The sequence below is a fragment of the Kogia breviceps genome, chromosome 15 (assembly GCF_026419965.1).
Source record: "Kogia breviceps isolate mKogBre1 chromosome 15, mKogBre1 haplotype 1, whole genome shotgun sequence".
Classification (NCBI taxonomy): domain Eukaryota; kingdom Metazoa; phylum Chordata; class Mammalia; order Artiodactyla; family Physeteridae; genus Kogia; species Kogia breviceps.
Genome location: NC_081324.1, coordinates 51002614 through 51021997, shown reverse-complemented (window position 1 = coordinate 51021997; position 19384 = coordinate 51002614). Strand labels below are relative to the sequence as shown.

General features: G+C 51.2%; 1 protein-coding gene across 1 annotated transcript in view; it reads left to right on the top strand.

Annotated features, from left to right (window-relative positions):
• CABLES1 (Cdk5 and Abl enzyme substrate 1) overlaps positions 1 to 8684 on the top strand; it is a 108203-nt gene extending 99519 nt beyond the window's left edge. Inside the window, exons 8-10 of the mRNA XM_059040860.2 lie at positions 3649 to 3755; positions 5015 to 5222; positions 7276 to 8684. Of these exons, the coding sequence (XP_058896843.1) occupies positions 3649 to 3755; positions 5015 to 5222; positions 7276 to 7416 (456 nt within the window). The 3' untranslated portion in view covers positions 7417 to 8684. The remainder of the gene's footprint in view (positions 1 to 3648; positions 3756 to 5014; positions 5223 to 7275) is intronic.
• The last annotated feature ends 10700 nt before the right edge of the window (positions 8685 to 19384 follow it).

The window sequence follows — 19384 nt, the reverse complement described above, 5'->3', positions numbered from 1 at the left end:
CTGACACCAGCACATGGGATAGGAAGAACTAGAATTGTATTTGGAATCCTAGCTGCAAAGGAGTCGGGGAGTACAGCAAGGCATCCCAGAAGGGGGTTGGATATCCAAGCCATAGTGTATAGTGAAGGTGAATCACTGGGGTTTAGGGAAGATGATCCTGCAGAAGTGGCATTGCAGCCTACGCAAGGAGGATCTGATTTGCATAAAAATCACCTGGGCAAGATCACGGTGCAGAGAGCAGGGCGCCACCCTCAGACGCTGACTCAGTGGGACTGAAGTGGAACTTGTTTGCTGCTGTCTCCCTGTTGTCCTCTTGACAAAATTCTTCAGTGCCCTTTAGGTACATTGTGTTCTCTGTTTAATCTTTGAGATAAACCTCTGAAGCAGCCTGTCAGGTGTTCTTTCCTTGTGCAGAGAAGAGGAAGGTGAGGCTCAGCTCAGGGAGGTTTAAGCCACTTTTTGCAACTTAGGCCTGACTCGCTGGAGATGGAACCGCCAACCACCGTCCCCAACCCTTTCCACCTGCCAGCCTCTTGGAGCTACTCCCTGCTGCTACTAACCCGTGCTCTTTCAGTCTGATTAAGAGCAGGAAAGCAGTGTGCCCTACCTCAGCGGGGGCAAGCCCCATCACCTCTCTGACCCTCTGTAAGGTGAGGTGGCTGGAAGGCACTCTTCTGACAGTGGGAGTCTTCTTTCAAGAGAAGCATTGCGTGTATCTACATTTAAGACAGAAAACAGCGGGGCCACTGTGGTTGCCACAGGGAGGGATCCAGACACCTCCCACACAACCCCACCTCCTCCAGCCCCTGGAATATCCTTGCTGGGGGCTCACCCAGCTTTGGCCCCCAGCAAAAGCTGGCAACTCTTTGCATGAACTGGCTCACATCATTGCAAACCTCGCGACGGTCGTGTGCAGAGGAAGAGCAGGAGGGGCTGTGTCTCTGGGAGGTCAGGATGTGGGGAGGGGTGGGAGAAAGGGGGAGGGGGTACTGAGTATTTAGGAAACAGAAAACTCGGCTGATTGGCTGATGGGCCCAGCTTGAGGTAAGTGTGTTAGATGGGGTACCCCGTTCTGCTGCCTGTTTCCTAAATGAAAAATCTTACATCCTGTTCAGCCCAGAGGAGACGTTTGTTTGAGATGACAGGCACGTCTTGGAGGGCGGCCACAGGGAAGGCGTCCACTCTCCTGGACCTTGGTAGTAAGTGGCTTCCATAAAATGTGTGCACCCCGCTCCCATCGTCCAGCAGAGCAGCACTGCCCATGTGCGTGTGCGTGCACGTGTCCACTCGTGCTCCACGGCTGGTTGCTACTTCCCAGCTCCTCACTGGCACGTCGCCGGGACACATGGCAGCTACCAGATGGGTGTGTCCTGGGTCATCTGAGGGACAGCCTTCCTGACTGGGCTGGAAAGACCACAGCTCCGAGGCAGAAGTCGTGGCATTGCACCCACCGAGTCCACTTCCACCCAGAAGTGGAAAAGCTCTGAACAAGCTTGGTGGAAATTGTGTGCGTTAATAGGACCGTGGTTTGCCTTTCTTGGCCAGAGAAGCAAAGAAGGTGCCACCGAGATCAGTGTGAATTTTGACGTGCAGGCTGTTTGCTTGCTCTTGGTTATAAAAGTGACACCAGAGACATTCCATGTGCCTGTCCTGAAACCGTGTCCAACCAGACGTCTTCTGAATGGGGGTGTTCACAGAAAGCCACCAAATTTTGTTAGAGCTGCTGAGGAGACCTTGGACGTGTCTTCTGGAAAAGTCCAGGCACTCACCTGAGAAGAGGCTGGCAGTAGCTGTCCACGGGAACCAGCCTTCTCATCACAGTGTGTGGTTTCTTCTTTCTCTGGCTTTGCCAAAGGTTACTGCCCGTAACCAGCCAGGAGAGGCATCACACGTTGTTGCAGCCCTTGGAAAGTATGTTCCTGAGGAGGTGGGGTAAGATTACTCTGGTGAGATCCAGCCAGACTGAGTTGTGTTGTTTTTTTTTTAATTGGAGTATAGTTGATTTACAACGTTGTATAAGTGTCAGGTGTACAGCAAAGTGAATCAGTTATGTATATACATATATCCACTCTTTATTTTCCCGTATAGGCCATTACAGAATATTGAGTAGAGTTCCCTGTGCTATACAGCAGGTCCTTATTAGTTATGTATTTTATATATATAGTAGTGTGTATATGTCAATCCCAATCTCCCAATTTATCCCTCCCCACCAGACTGAGTTTAATTCAGAGTTAATAGTGTAGGGCACAGAGAAGCAAGGGAGATCAGGGTATGCAGAGAGAGCTCAAAGGAGCCGGTCTTTCAGGATGGATGGAATTGGGAAGGTGAAGGGGAGGAGGAGGAGGAATTCAGGGTTCATGGGACTGTTAATAATAGCTAACATTATATACCTACAATGGAATATTATCCAGCCTTAGAAAGGGAGGGAATTCTAAAACATGCTACAGCATGGAGAAACCTTGAGGACATTATGTGCGGTGAAATAAGCGAGACACAGAAGGACAAATGCTGTGTGATTCCACTTCTATGAGGAGTAGTCAAATTCAGAGAGACAGAAAGTAGAATGGTGGTTTCCAGGAGGAGCTGAGGGGAGAGAATGGGGAGTTAGCGTTTAATCGGGACAGAGTTTCAGATTCACAAGATGACAAGAGTTCTAGAGGTAGATGGTGGTAATGGTTGTACTATATGGTGAATGTACTTAATGCCACTGAACCACACACTTAAAAACTGTAAAAATGGACTTCCCTGGTGGTGCAGTGGTTAAGAATCTGCCTGCCAATGCAGGGGACACGGGTTCGAGCCCTGGTCCAGGAAGATCCCACATGCCGTGGAGCAACTAAGCCCGTGCGCCACAACTCCTGAGCCTGTGCTCTAGAGCCCGCGAGCCATGACTACTGAAGCCCACACGCCTGCAGCCTGTGCTCTGCAACAAGAGAAGCCACCTCAATGAGAAGCCCACGCAACGCAACGAAGAGTAGTCCCCGTTCGCCACAACTAGAGAAAGCCTGCGTGCGGCAACAAAGACCCAACACAGCCAAAAATAAATAAATAAAATTTTTTTTTTAAAGGTAAAAATGGTCAATTTTATGTCATGGGTATTTTCCCACAATTAAAAAAATTAAAAACCAGTAGCTAACATTTATTGAGCACCTGCTGTATACCAAGCACCGCACAGAGCACTTCTGACATAGTTCTCCAAATAGCCGTATGAGGTAGGCGCTGCTGCTGTTTGCATTTTACAGATGTGGAATCTGAAGTTTGGGGTCATTAAATAAATACACCTCTCACAGCCAGATGACTTATGGTGGTCGTGAGGATTGTACCCAGATCTGCGAGGGTCCAGATATCACACTCTGTGAACAACAGGCTGAAACACGGGCACTAAGAGGGTCTCCCTTTTCTGCCAGGCACAGACTCCTGACGATTTCTAAGTGTTGTCCTGCTGATGGACGACGGGGTTTGGCTTCCATCCACCTGCAGAGGCCCTGCCCATCAGGCTCCTGCCTCCAGCAGAGCCCTTGAGGTGGCCCTCATCTGAGTTCCCTGTTGCTGGTTGTGCAGGGTGTTAGAAGTTGGCTCTAACTTACACATGATTATACCCATGACCAGTATTTTAAGGAGTGACCTGTGTCGCCCCATCTGTTTCAGACCACAGTGATCGACTACGTGAAGCCCTCGGATCTCAAGAAGGACATGAATGAGACCTTCAAGGAGAAGTTTCCTCACATTAAGTTAACACTCAGCAAAATAAGGAGGTACGTGGGGATGAACGCCCACCTGAACTTTCCCCCAGGCCCCTCTCCCAGCACGCACTGAGCTCGTGCTTTGTACGGTGGGTCTTCTGTTGTTCTGGGGAAGTGAAACACGGTCACGTTCAGCTAAAAGAGGCTTGTCCGGTGCTGGCTGACCAGTGCCCAGATGTGAGAGAGCCAAGGCAGGCAGGACAGACGCGGAGCCCTTGACACAAGCTGACAAGGATCTGGAGTGAAGTTCCTTATGAAAGAATCATTTCATACTATCTGTGGCTTACAGTTCAGTAAGATTTATGTTATGGAAAACTGAGAATAGGAAACATTCGGTTCCCTGCATTCTCAAATGCAGGCAAAACAGAACAGAGTTAGTATCAGAGGGTTTGAGATAACTCTTTACCCACAACCGTCTGCCCAGAGGTGACAGCCAAGCCCTATATGTAAGCAGTCAGCAAAACGGCCAAAGCAAAATCAGGCCCAAATTTCCCCTGCAGCTGATTGGATCGACCTTGTGGTGACCCACATCTTCCAGCCCAGTAATCGAAAGGACTGGCCCTGCTGGTCTGGAGAGAAGCTGACTTGTGTTGTGTCTGTGTGCCAGGACAGCAAGATTTCAGGGCGTGTGTGTGTGTGTGTGTGTGTGTGTGTGTGTGTGTGTGTGTAGTAATGGAGGCTAGGCTATACACAAACATAGTGTTGGAACATGTAGCAGCATTCATACATTTATGTATCCCAATCCTGATTTGATTCTGGAACGTTCCTAGCCAAAGAGGTGAGAAAAATTAAGTATTCATATTTTGTCTGTTGGTTGGGCAGCTTTCCTAAGTAGGCTGGTTGCTGCACTCTTAGTCTAACCACTCTTCGGCCATAGTTAGTGGCCATAAGCCATTTTCGGCAGAGCTGATATCAAGTACCTAATTTATCCGAGTAACTGTCTCTCTGGAATGACCTTAGTTTCCCTCTGTCACTGTGGGCGGCTCTACTCCTAGTTTCCGGACCCTCAGCTATCCACTTGGGCTCAACATGGTCCCATCTGGACGTGGTCTGTACAGCTTGACCAACAGAGAAGGGTTTGAAGTCCCAGCGACTTAAATCTGTTGGCCACATATAACAACTTCTCACTCATAGGGATTTAATCCCATTCCACGTCGCCCTTATGGAAATGAAAGAGAAAATGCTTTCAAGACAGGGTAGTGTTTTTCTTTGGGGTCAGCCAAAACTCCAAGTTCTGATAAGACTCTTCCCTCCCTCGCGTCTTTTTCTAGCCTGAAGCGAGAGATGCGGAAGCTTGCCCAGGAGGACTGTGGCCTCGAGGAGCCCACGGTGGCCATGGCATTTGTCTACTTTGAGAAGCTCGCCCTCAAGGGAAAGCTAAACAAACACAACCGGAAGCTTTGTGCAGGGGCGTGCGTGCTCTTAGCAGCCAAAATTGGAAGCGACCTCAAAAAACATGAAGTCAAGCATTTAATTGACGTAAGTGGGCTGAATTCTCATTGGCTGGTTGGGGGGGCGGGGCATGCACTCCAGGCCAGCGTTGGTCTCTCAGAAGAGCCTGGTTGGTGACCCAGCCTGGGAGACTTCTGAGCCTTAGCACCAGCTAAGGGACCAGGGCTGTGAAGTTGGCCCTTCTACAGCAGATGTCAGACCCCACATCTCAGGCTGTCTTAGAACAGAGGGATAGGCCACTTTGATGAGACTGAAGATCCCCAGTATTGAGTCTGGCCATAAAATACACTTTTAGGCACCGTGAGGGTGAGCTTATTCTCCAAGCCACAGAAGCCACTGTAATGGCCAGGGGTCGTGCGGGTGGTGTGACCTGCAGAACATCCATCAGACACACCTTGGCTTCCTGTGGCCTCAGCTGCTTACTTTTTTAGGGAAGGGCATGGGCTTGACTGAGTGGTATCTCCTTCCTTTTAAAATAGAGCCCCTTGGGGTTTCCTGGTTGTCCAGTGGTTAAGACTCTGATCCCAATGCAGGGGGCCCAAGTTCAATCCCTGGTCAGGGAACCAGATCACACATGCCACAACTAAAGGCCCAGTGTAGCCGAATAAATAAATAAATAATTTTTTAAAATAAAAATTAAAGTAGAGCCCCTTTAAAGCAAGGAAACACTGATCTTCTTGGACAGATACAAGAATGCCTGTTTTTAAAATTCAGTGTATTCTGGGAATTCCCTGGCAGTCCAGTGGTTAGGACTCCACGCTTTCACTGCCAAGGGCCTGGGCTCAATCCCTGGTCGGGGAACTCAGATTCCACAAGCTGTGCGGCGCAGCCAAAAAAAAAAAAAAATCAGTGTATTCATAGAAAATTTGAGATACAATAAAGCCAACAGATCAGGAGATTCATCATCAGAATTTGCTACCTTTTTAAGGCTGAATAATGTTCCACTGCATGTATACACCACATTTTGTTTATCCATTCATCCTTCCATGGAAGAAATGGTACAGAATCATCTAATTTGTGTAGTGAACACTTTTAGGACCATGGAGGTGATGTTTGGATACCAAATCTGAGCTGAGAATCAATAGGTTTACATAGATAATAGCTGAACTAATGAATCTTTACAAGTGTGCTGTTACACACCTTTCATAGTTGAGAAATATATCATCCAGCAATGCTGATAGTACCAATGCAGAATATAAGGGTAAAGATCTGACGGGCCGTTTGCAGTAGCAATTAACTGAATGCAAGATCCTGACCCAGCTAAAATCTGAAAGTAGCCGCCGACTACTCTGGTGTTGAGATTTTTTTTTTTTTTAATTAAGCCAAAATCTAAGTTTAAGCCAAAGCAGAATGTACTCTAGCAAAAATGAGGCCCTCCCTACCCACCCTCACCCTGATTGTTTTCCGTTCCCACTCTGGCAGCAGCTGGACCGAGAGGCAGTGCAGGAGGGGAGCCCCTGGGCGTGGGTTCAGCCCAGTCAGATACACAAAAGCCATGTAATGCTCTGAAAGTGAGGCAGCCTCACCAGGACTTGGTCCTCGAGCGTAAAATGCAAGGACCAAACTACACATAACCAGCTCCCCCAATCCTAAACCTCCCACGTGGATATTGTTGTTATAGATGATTTGCTATGGTTTTAGTCTTACGTCTAAGCTTGAATAACCTAGTTGTAACAGGTACAGTTTGAGTCTCAGCTGAGTCTGAATCTCAGCATTTCAATTTGCTGCCCATGTCACCTTAGACAAATTCTTAACCTCTTGACCCTGTTTACCCATCTGTAAAATACAGATAAATGTAACACTGACCGTGTAAGATTATCAAGAGATGTAATGAAGTCACAGGATGTAGCTCAGGCTCCCAGCAGACTGTGGGTCTTCAGGGAGGTATGAGTCCTTTTCCATCAGGACTGAGAGCAGGAAACACAGCTGATGCCTCCGTTTCTTCCTCCACAGTCTTGCCCATAACGGGTTTCTCTGTAAACACTCTCTGGCTGATGGATACAGAGGTTACACGTGGAGAAAACCTAGGATTTTTATTTCAAAGCTAAAAGGCTTTTGGTTTCCTTTATTTCTGTTGCAGAAACTGGAAGAAAAGTTCCGGCTGAATAGACGAGAACTGATTGCCTTTGAGTTCCCAGTGTTGGTGGCCTTGGAATTTGCCCTTCATCTGCCGGAGCACGAAGTCATGCCCCACTACAGACGCCTGGTCCAGAGCTCCTAGCACAGGCCTCCTAGGAAGGCAGGGGACCACTTCCCCTGAGCTCGCTGGGGCAGCGCGTACTACTGGAAATGCAAAAATAGAACTCAACACAGCAAACTTTTCTCCTCTCGACATGTTTTTGTGTAGAAGCAGTACCAGAAACGTTTCAGGGAGTCTTCCATCTGGCCAGCCAAGATGGGCTGTGAACCATTTACTGCTCAGCCAGGAAGGGGAGACCCAAGCAGAAGACGGCTCCCCCAGCTCTCCACTCACCAGATTTCCTAGCTGGCCTCACCCAGACTTCCTCACGACCACACGCAGACCTGGCAGGCGTGGTCCAGGGCCTTCTCTCCAGCCCTGTTCCAACTCGGAGTGCAAAGTTCTAGAGCAGATTGGGGAAGAGGATTTGCAGAAGTTGGGAGAAAGCTTCTAAAAGATACCCTCAGTGTGTCAAAAGAGCGTGCCAATCTATTTTTGTATCCGCTGTTGGAAGTGCACTTTCCTCTGGAGCGTATGGCTGAACGTGAGAGTATGTGTGTTTGAGAGATGCCACATCAGCCCTCCACCCGCAAAGCCAGCCCCACCCTCTGCAGAGCAGACTTCAGCCTGGGGTCAGGAGCCAGGCTGACCCTCGGCAATTATTTCTAGATAATCTCTGGATGACAGTCACTCTCTCCGTACCAGGTGGACATCTTTGGCCCTTAGAAAATGACATTGTTTCTGTTACTGCTCCTACCACCAAGGGGACAAAGAAGACAAGCTCTCACTCGGATGGGCTGCGTGGAAAGGTGTGGCATGTGATGTTCTGTACCTTTCCGCCATCACGTCCTGCGTGTACACGAACCTTCGCACTTTCCCCACCGTGGAGATCGTGGGGTTGGGATCCGTGGTGTGTATTCCTGTGCTCTATGTTAGAGTGCGTCACAGGCACATTTATTGTGCTGTCTATCTATCTACCTATCTATATAAAGTGTTTTATAAAATCCAAAATAGGGGTAAGATGCATGATTGGTGTTTTGAGGCTTTTGACAGCTGGGACAAACTGCATCTTGAGCTGAGGCTGAGTCCATCGAAGAGGCAACAGCTCTCAGCATCACCGTGTCCCCAGGGCTGTTAGTGCAGAGCTTTCGTTGCTACTTGTACCGATTCACTGGGACAACCTGTATGGAGACACCTCATCACTCTGTCACCTCGTAGCTGCAGGAGAGAGGTGCCCGTTGTGGTTCACCGGACGGAAGGAAGCCTGTGGCCCTGTAAAAAGAGAATTAAAATATTTTATTGTTTCTATATCCATGTATGTGTATGTGTAGACGTGTAAGTCTCACCAGTCACCCTCGCCCTGCATTACAGTTCATCTGCTACCATCCCCGCCTCGATTTCACACACAGATTCGGAGCTTTGCAATCACCCCAGAGAAGGGGCGATGGGTTACCCGGCTTTAGTCAGCAGAGCTTGAAAGAATCTGACAGTCACAGGTTGGAGGAATTCAAGGAGTGGCCAGGGGCAGAGCAAACAGGACCCAGAGTAACAGAGTTTAGTCATAAATATTTTGCTAACAAATTTCCTCAGCTGGATTCAGTTGTGAGATGATTTTGTTGAGGGGTATGATGAAAGTGATCTCTTGGGCTTGATAGATTAATTACTATTTCTGGGGCACCTACTGTTTGTGAGGCCAATTGGGAAAGAAATAGGAAGTGTTCAGAACGTCTCCATCACCTGAATATAACCCGCCCTTGACCGTCCTCTGCTGGTGTCTGTCACCTGCTTCTCCCTGATGAGACCCCTGGTTCCCAGCCCACTCAGCTCCCCGGTGAGGGCCTGGTGGGTGGAAAGTCTCTCAGAGATGCGAGACCACTGGCATCTAGAAATTGTAGCTCCCTGCCACCCATCTGCCTTGAGTCTCCCACCAAGCTCAAGCTCAGGGGATGTTCAATGGGTGACCTGGGCCACCAGCCCAGATGTGCGGAGGGCAACACCGTGTGTCCTGCCTGTGTCTTTTTTTTTTTTTTTTTTTACTTTTTTTTTTTTTTTTTTTTTTTTTTTGTGGTACGCGGGCCTCTCACTGTTGTGGCCTCTCCCGTTGCGGAGCACAGGCTCCGGACGCGCAGGCTCAGCGGCCATGGCTCACGGGCCCAGCCGCTCCGCGGCATGTGGGATCTTCCCGGACCGGGGCACGAACCCGTGTCTCCTGCATCGGCAGGCGGATTGTCAACCACTGCGCCACCAGGGAAGCCCCCTGCCTGTGTCTTAAAACCAGGCTCACGTTCTTGGGTTTGGGGCAGTTTGGTTTGGGGCATTTATGAGGTGGACTTAAGAAGTTGTGGGTCCATTTTTTTTAAGACAATTTAAACATCTATTTTGACCTGTGGGTTTGTTAAGTGGGGAGTTTATTGGTTTTAATTCAGATGGGAAGGAAGCTGAGAATGAAAGATTTTGTCCAGAGCTCTCCTTTTCCTTGTGCATCACGTGAGCTTTCCGAAGGAAAAGGGGAATGAGGCGGAGGCCAGGGCACCAAGGTCACTGCCGGCGCCTCCTGAGATGTGGTGACTGCCAGTCACTTCCCAGCCTCGGGCTTTGGCAAAGGAGTCGTGGAGGCAGCCTGTGCCTGTGTGGAGAGAAGGCGGCCGCTCAGCAGACTGTTCTAGAAGACCCCAAGGCTCTGCCCTTCCACCGTCCACCACAGCGGCAGGTTTGGACCCCTTGCAAGCCCTACTCCCTCTCGGGCTGCCTGAAGCCTCTGCAGTTCTCCTCAAGGCCATGGGTCTGGGGAAGCCCATGCTTCTCGGTATGGCAGGAGCCTCCCCACCTGACTTGGTTTCCCTAGACTGGCCTGGTGGACCGGGGGTGTCTCTCCTCTGGTGCCCTGACTGTGAAGTCAGGTTAGAGATGGAAAGCAAGGAGCAGCCGGGCTGGTGGCAGCTGCCCTGTCCCCAAGCAGTGGGCCCACTGTGTGCCCTGCCCGGGCAGCATCAGTCCCCATCCCCCAAAGGCCTTGAGGCCTCAGGCCAGTGACAGTAGAGGTCACTCCTTTCCCTTCTTTCCCCCCAATTAAACCTGCATTAAAGCAGGAAATCCACACCAAAGGCCAAGCTGTTTGTTTTCCTTGTTTTTTTTCTCCTGACCAAAACTTCCTCTATTCTTTTGGTCGCCCACCCAGCAGACCCATCCTGGGCCTCCCCGTACTCCGCACAAAGCACTGCGTACCGCGGGCGTCTCCGTTCCCGCAGCAGCACATAGGTCTGTTGATCTCCCTACCACTGAACTCTTTCTCAGGCGTTTCCGGTTCAGTGCAGAACGGCCGGCCTTCTTGCCTCCGTTGCAATCTGCCTGTGCAGAGGAGGGGTAGGCTGGAACAAAGCAAATGTGAGCCAGGTAGTTTGGTTACCTGTTAATTGTTTTCTCTGTGTGGGGCGGAGCATCCCAGGGCTCCCTTGCCCCCAGGGACAGCCTGAGTTCATCTCCCAGGAGCTGTCGGGACCGTTCAGTTAAGGACATTGCTGGCCAGGTCCCAGCAGGGCCAGGTAGAGTGTTGAGGACCGTACAAGGGACGAAACATCAAGGCTATAAATTTGGAGTCACGTATTGTCAGCACCAACTTGAAAGCGTCTTCCAGGAGTGCAAGTGCAAGGCAGAACAAGGCAAAAAGCTATCAAAGAAGAAAATAATAATTCAAGGGCATGGTCCTCTCGCTGTCAAGGCAGGGAGTGCTCGCTCTAACAGCCCCCATTGCACAAAGGGCCATGCAGACTTCTAAAGAGATATTCCAGAAAGTCTGCAAACACTGGGCTGGCTGAACCCTGAAGACACACCCGGCGAGGATGGCACTTACCTGTGTACCATCTCCTACTACCGTCTTGCTACTCAAAGTGCGGTCTAAGGACCAGCAGAGTTGGTATCCCCTGGGGCCTTGTTATAAATGCAGAATCTGCATCTCAACAAGATTCTCTGGACATTTGTATGCATTAAAATCTGAGAGGTATTATTCCTCCGTATACGCATAGGAAATAAATTTTCTGTCTGAAAAAAGATACTACTCATGTATAAAGTTGTCTAAAACGGGAACTGTAGTTGTTTTTTTTTTAATCTAGTGGGAAGAGTGGCATTGTTTTACTTTTTTTACAAATCTCTGTAATGTCTTTTTAAAAAATTTTTATTTCTTTATTTATTTTTGGCTGTGTTGGGTCTTTGTTGCTGCCCACAGGCTTTTGCTAGTTGTGGCGAGCAGGGGCTGCTCTTTGTTGCAGTGCCCAGGCTTCTTGTTGCGGAGCACGAGCCATAGGCACGTGGGCTCAGTAGTTGAGGCACACAGGCTCAGTCGTTGTGGCACATGGGCTCAGTCGTTGTGGCACACGGGCTTAGTTGCTCCGAGGCCTGTGGGATCTTCCCGGACCAGGGCTCGAACCTGTGTCCCCTGAACTGGCTGGCAGATTCTTAACCACTGTGCCACCAGGGAAGTCGTGTAGATGGTTTTTAATACCAAAAAGAACAGTGCCAGTCTCTCACTGAAAGGTAGTTTTGACACTTGTTTACCTAACTGCCTCATCTAACATTTTTGTGGATGCACATGGCCAGAAAGATTTAAATTGGATAAAGGGACAGTTAACCGATAGTAGGTCCCAAGCGCAGAGCTGGTTCATAGGGATCGCTTCATCGGGTGTTGACTAAGGTCATTGCCTGGATGAGGCCTGTATCTCAGGTTCTCAGGTCCATGCCCAGGTGGAGAGTTGCGATCGTGGAGGGTCAGAGCCGCGGTGGGTGCTGGAGCATAAACCCCCTCTACCAGAGCTGGGGAACTGTACAGTCATGGCCTTGGGACATCATGATGAACAGATCTCCAGTTTGATTCCAGATTGACCTTCATTGAGGTCCATGTAGCATTTTGTAACATGTGTCTTACCCTGTGTTCTGTGGGTGACGGCAAGGACCCCATGGGCCTGCCCCTGAGATGCTTCCAGAGGTTGGAGATAGACCACTGGAAGTGAGTAGAAGGCACCCTCTCCAGGTGCCTTGATACTGTTCTCCAGAAGGAGCCCCAACAGTGGGGATGCTCCAGGGGCAGGACAGACTCCCCGGATGGACCTGGAATGGACGAGCCCAAGGCAACAGGGTTGGAAATCGCCACTCAGGAATCAGCCTGGCACACAGGTGACAAGGTGGGCAAGTTAGAGCAATTGTTTGGTCCAGTGAGTGAAGATCAAGAAGACAGGATGAGGGCTTCCCTGGTGGCACAGTGGTTGAGAGTCCGCCTGCTGATGCAGGGGACACGGGTTCGTGCCCCGGTCCGGGAGGATCCCACATGCCGTGGAGCAGCTGGGCCCGTGAGCCATGGCCACTGAGCCTGCGTGTCCGGAGCCTGTGCTCTGCAACGGGAGAGGCCACAACAGTGAGACGCCCGTGTACCGCAAACAAAAAAAAAAAAAAAAGAAGACAGGATGAAATCAAGGAGACTCCTTACTGGGGCACCTGGACAGATTGGTGAGAAGCCAGAGACACAGATAATCCCTTGGACACAATGTTTGACAAGGGCCCTTAATCACCAAGCAGATAGCACCTGCCAGCCCTGTGCTTGGCCCTTAAAGCCCATGTTCTTATTTTACCCTTAACAAACAAACTATAAAATTAGGTATCGTGCTCCCATTTCAGAGATGAGGAAACTGAGGTTCTTAAAGGTGACTTTACTTTCCCCAGCCATGAAGTGGCAAAGGCAGGGGATTTCATATCCAGGTCTATCTGATCCCCAAGCCCAGCCAGCTGTGTTGCCTTGAGCTCGGGTCAAAACAGAGAAGCTAAGAAAGTGGAGAGGCCAGAGCCAGGCTGATGTCAGATGTCGCTCTGGACCTGCTGCATTCATGGCCTCTCCGATAAGGTGGGGCCTTCTCCCCACCCCACCCATCAGCCACCAACCCTTCCATGCAGCGGAGAGAAGGAATCCAGAGCTGCAAAGTCCAGACCGCCATCCTCTCAGGTATGAGCAGCCTTCATAGCTGATGTGGGACACCGTCCTGGACCCTGGTAGAATGTGGGCTTTGGGAGAAATGTGCTTCTGCAACAGGTGAGCTAAGAGGCTTTCCGAAGTAAGCAGAAGATCACAGTGAGGGTAACACGGCCAGGGTGGGAGTCCACCAGCGTTCGACCCATCGGTTTCTCACTGCGCACGTATGGCTTTTCCACAGTGTGTCCCAATGAACACAAATTCTCTTTGCCCCTCTGCTCTGCATGTTCCTTGGCTGCTGTTCCTCCTGTCTGTGTGTGGCTAGGAAATGCACATTTGTTATGCTCTAAAGCTAAGCCAAGTATACCTCAGGCAGGCCGTCCACTGGCAGGGAAACTCACATCACACAGTGGAGCCAAAGAATGGCTTAGGGATCGTGAGCTGTTTTGAGACTATTCGCGCCTCAGCCCCCAATCATCACTTGCAGGACTCAGGCGCTCGTCAGAGGTGCAGAGAGGCACTTTCACGGTCATTAGCTGCTACCCTAGACCACAGGGTTCAGGAGGGCAGGAACGGTATCCCTAGGTGCCCAGCACAGGGCCTGGCACATGGTTGAGTTGGCTGAACCATCACAAAACAATCACCACACTGGGTGGGCTGTTGTCTGCAGCTCTCATTTCTCTCCTCGGGTCCCACTCAGGTTCCACCCTGCAGACCACACCACCCAGGTCCCCTCGCCGTCCAGCTGCCGAAGAGGTTCTGACAAGGAGAGACACTACGGGACAGTGAGAGCAGGAGGAGAACCAGGTCCAGGGACGTGTTCCACAGTCAGCCCGCACCCCACCCAAAGGACCCTGCTTGTCCCCGGGCCTCACCACCCCTTCCTGGTCCCTTAACCTGTCCACCTCTCCATAAATAGTTTCCTCACCGCACTCACTTCACTTGGCACTGCTGGTGCCAAGCCCGCCTGACACAGCCAGCTGGCAGAGGACAGGGTGTCCCATCAAGGATGGCCTATCCAGGGCTGCCTATACTTCCAAAGCATTCTGGAAAGCAGGAGGACATGGATGGGAAAGCTCAAGAAGATCACATATCCCTTAAAAAAAGGCGGTTTGGCTACAGTGAACTTGACCCTGAATAGCCCTCCTCAGGGCACTGGTGGTATCCAGTCCCCCTCTGCCAACTGGGCTTTCTCTGGGGACCTCAGATTCTTGGTGGTTCTCTAATGAGGGACTTCTGAACAGGAACTCATCGTAAACGGTGACCAGAAAGAAAATTCGAGGGTCCGGGGGGTAAGCTGATGGCATCTCTGCCAGAACCACTCACTCTCTATATTTTTTTACTGGCTTAAGAAAAAGGAAGCAGATCCCCTCTGAGGCATATCTGGAAGTCCCTGGTGAAAACTACAGACTGTTTTATGAGATTCTAAACCAGGTACAATTTTTTCCTAAGGCAGCTGCCTTCTCCCGTGAAACCCATTTCCATTTTTATTTGCAAAATACAAACAAGACACAAATGGAATAGATTCCTTTCCCCTCTCCTTATGTATTGGAGAGAGGGGCGGAAGCAGTTTTCAAGGGGAGACTGCGGGCAAGAGATTTTTCTGGGAAGAGCATGCAGCCAGAAGCAGGAGGGCCCAGAACGGGAGGGATAATTTTCAGTAGCAGCCCATGGGAAGCCCAGAGGCAGTGACCCTGGGAGAGGCGGGCAGAGAAAGGAAGGAGGGGGCTCCAGGGCCAGCAGACCGGGTGACCTCAAGCCAGCCACTGAAGGGTGCTGGCCTCCTAAGGGGGTCTTAATACCTCCCATCAGAGGGATTCTGGAGGATCAAGTAAGATGCTACAGTAGACACCTGTAGGTGTTCCAAAAATGGACATAATTATTTTTATAACTGAACTTCACTGAGTTAGCAAAGAGTATAAATAAAAAATCCTGCTCTACAGCAGAGGCTATTGGAGCACAGATATGGCATCTAGGACCAGATGGGGAAGGTACAGTAAGTCACTTGGATTCCCAGGGTCTAGACGACCCAGGGTCTCCATGGAGTGCACAGCTGTGCAGCTGTGAGGAGGTGCTGGGTGGCAGGCTGGAATTCAGCCGTAGCTTCACCCACCAAGTTGTGTCCATGGCACAAGCCTGGAGGAAAGGACACCTTTCTGACTGTTGTGCTCAGAAGATGACATTCTGCCAGGCAGCTGGAGAAAGGTAGGTCTGCTCCTGGTCCTTCAGAGGAGCTGGGTGGTAGGAGGGCAGGGAACAGGGGGTAGGAGTAAAGGGAATGCCGGGACCCCTACGAGCCCAATGAGATGAGCCCCGTCCCATGGGGCAGCTGGCTGCTGGAACTGTGTGGGGCAGCTGGGTGATGTGACTCCTCAGAGGACCAGTAGGCCATGTTATTTATGGTCAGGGGTGCAGAGGGTGAATGAGCTCCCTAGAGACCCAGAGGAAATGGAATAGCCTCTGTGCAGGGCAACCAGGGGTGGTCAGGGCTGCCATGCAGAGAGGCAGCAAGGACCTAACTGCCTGGGCCACCAGCTGGGGAGGGAAGAGGGTGGTGGAGAGGCCAGAGCATGGTGGTTATGGAGGTGGTACAGGGTGCAGGGACCCTGCTCTCGAACCATCTTTAGCTGGAGGAGGCCGGGCAGGTGGTCACCTCTTGGAAGGGGGTCAGCATAAGGAGTTTGGCGAGGCCTATTAACACCTGGGAGTCCTATTTCACCTTGACTCCCAGACACTCTCCTGGGACCTCTCCCCCTTTCCTCACAAGGTCACTTTCCTGCAGGCTAAACTGGGGGAAAGACAAGGACACCAGGGGCCTGAAGCCGGAGCTTTACCCACTGAGACAGGGGCACAGATGTTTCCAAGGAAGGGCCTTCTGTCCAATGAACCCCCGAAGCAGAGCCAGCGTTGCACTTGGCCTCTGGGTCACTTTTTTCCAGAGTTCCAGGCCACCCACCAACTCGGCCCTCCTCAGACCAGACCAGCCCTGGGCTGCAGAGCTTGGAGTGAGAGGCTGGGAAGGGCTGAGACCGCCTGCCCTGGCCTGTGATGGACCCTAGACTTGAGGAGTTCGGATCTCAGGAGACTCGGAGAGATGACAAGGAAGTGTCCTTCCGCAGCAATCCTCCAAGTGCCCTGATTCCATTTCCTGCTCCCAGCCCGTTTCTTTGGGTCCAGCTGGAAGTTTCCTGATTCCCATGGCATTTCACTGATTTACTCTCCACCACCCAGCCCAAGGGAGTCGCTGTGGCTCCTTTCGTGTCCCCACTGCTGGGCAGACGCTGGTGTTGGCTGCCCCTTGGCGACCCAGCTCCTGGGCGAGGTGGCAGATGGGCTCTGGGTGCCTTGCTGCTCCTTACACCCAAATGACCCCCAAGTGCTGCCCCCAGGAACTCGACGGGGAGATGATGAGGCCCCCGTGGCATCCAGGCTTTGGCGTGGTGAGCCCTGCTTTCCAGGGAGCCTGGAGTCGGGTTGCAGGGCTAAGGAATGAGTGGGCGGGGAGGAAATGGCCTCAGCAAGCAGAGAAGGGTTTTTCTGAGAAGTGTAGTCGTGAACAGGAGGAAGGAGCAAAGGCAGAAGCTCGAGGTCGAGAACCAAAACTTTCTACCCATACTCAGCCTAGGTGAGGGAAGTGAAACCACACCTACTGCCCACTCCCAGTCACAAGACGGGGCTCTTCTGCTATCTTCATTAGCATTTCTTTACTCTTGGGGGGACTGTCGTCCCGAGCAAATAGTGTTTACTACGGAAACTTCCCCCAAGACAACTCTTCCGTGAAAAGCATCTCCAGTTTGTGCCTGAAGATTCTTTGAACCCCTCACCTTGCTGTCTTCACCCACCCTGGACTGTGGTATTGTGATCATTACCTGATCCTAAATCCCCACACTGAGATACAGTACTCACTTCAAACCAAAATTCTGACCTTGTCTTCCTGGCTTTGAAATCCAAGCGTTGCTGTTCTCCCCTCCCTGCCAGGGCAGCAGCGGTGCCCTCGGCTTTGTCTTATCAGGAGGTGTGTTGGTCATACTTGGGGAGCCAGCTTATGACAGCAAGGTTAAAGAAAGAAGTCAAGTTCGACATTTTGCATTCTTGTTTTTTTGTTGCTGTGTTGAAAGACGAGGGTATTTAAAGCCAGCTGACAGGGAAAGTTCAAATAACCAAGAGAGGGCAGGTCAGTTTCCTGAGGAGGCAGGAGGGGCTGGAATCAAAATGAGCAGAGGTGAGGGAGTCATGCGAAGTTGGAGAGGGAGGACTTCTCAGCTGGGGAAAGCAGGAGAGAGACGTGCCCAGGTGAGCAGGTTTGTCCGGATGAGACTGGGAAGGTGACAGTTCTCCTCTGACAGCTTCCATTTTCCCTTTAAGTGGCGGGGCCCACCCACACGGGAAGGAGGAGGGCAAGAAGGGGATGGGGCTTGAAGAGAGCAACAACCTTTGGAATAGTTGTAGAGACAGGGAAAGTGAACCGGCCTGAGAAATGATAGTTTCCATAGTGCACGGAGCCATTTGAGGTTGGTGCTTTTGAACATGTAGAGAACGTAATCCGCCCTGTTCTGTGACTTCCTGAAGGAACGAATGAATGCATGAGGGCTTCTGGGTGACAGCATGTTCCACGTGCTAAGAGATCTTAAAGTCACTTTACCTTGTCGTCACACTCCATTTGCTCAGACACCCCAAGTCCCCTGCCACAGAAAGCCAGCTGCTAGGGAGAGGCCCAGATGGTGATAAGGGTCAACAATAACACTTATGGCTTATGATGTGCTGGGTGCCGGGCTAAGCACCATACATTCATAAATGGTCTGTGTGTGGTGCACGTACATATACATATGTACATGCATGTGTGGTGAATGTGTGTTTACACGTACATATCACATAGACATATATAACTTTTTCCTGTGTAAGTCTGCAAACCTATGAGGGTTTAGGTTCTAGATTACCTTTCCCACTGTAAAGAAATGGGGCTCCATGGGGTTCCTCAACTCCAGCCCAGAACCCCCTGCCCAACAGAGGCAGCCGTGCACCCCCCTGACCAAGGGGGCTGGGAAAGACCGTATGCAGGAAAGGCAAGTAGAGAAGAGTCTCAATAATGAAGAATCAGCTTCAGAATGAAAGTAAACAATGAAAATAAACTCCACGCTTCAGGACAAGGTGGAATTTACTGTCTGGTGCTCCTGCTGGGGGCGAAGTTGATGGAAGGCAACCTGACAGTCCCAGGGGGTGAGACACAGAACAACAAGCCGCCAGCCCTTCCCCCTCCTGGCCCTTTCCCTTCCCCCCTCCCTCTTCCCCCGCCACCTTGGGTCTCCGCAGGCCCACAAGCCTCTTGAGGCCGCCTCCTCACCTCAAGGACCACTTCTGCCCCTGCCCACGGGCCCCCAGGTGCCGTCCCCAGGGTGCCAAAGGGCCAAAGCAGCACTGCGCTCTCAAGGAAGTGAGAGAAAACCCTCGCTCCCTCTCAGGGTCACCTTTGATCTCACTGCTCACGGCCCCCAGGGCCCTGTAGAGCACATCTTTGATTTAAGCCAGGCCCCCAGGGCCCTGTAGAGCACATCTTTGATTTATGCCTGGAGTAGCCCTCTGACCTCAGGCCTTGAAAACATGAGTCCCTGAGGCAGGTGTGAGCAAGTGTGTGAGTGTGTAAAAGAGCATGTGTGTGAGTGTGTGTGTGAGGCTGTGTAAGGTGCAGGGAGGAGCTGCAGAGGGTGGAAACTTCAATGTTCTGCATTTTCCCCATCATCTCCTTTACCTCATTGACTCATACAGACAAGCTGCCTACAGACCTCAGGCGCCACCAGGTTGTTCTGACCCCACTGGGCTGGTCCGATTCCAACTCACCTCAAGCCAGGGCTTCTGCTGTTGAGGCTCAGCTTACTTGTGGAGCTTTTAACCTAAAACTGGGCGGGCCCCTTGGGTCTGCTCAAGGAATGTGGATCCTGCCCTCTGGGGGTCGGTTAGACAAACCTGAGGCTCACAGTGACCTCGATGCTTCCCATCCCACTGGAGCGAGCGCAGCCAGGGGTGCAGAGGGGGTGGTGAGAACAGCTGGGCCCACAAGGC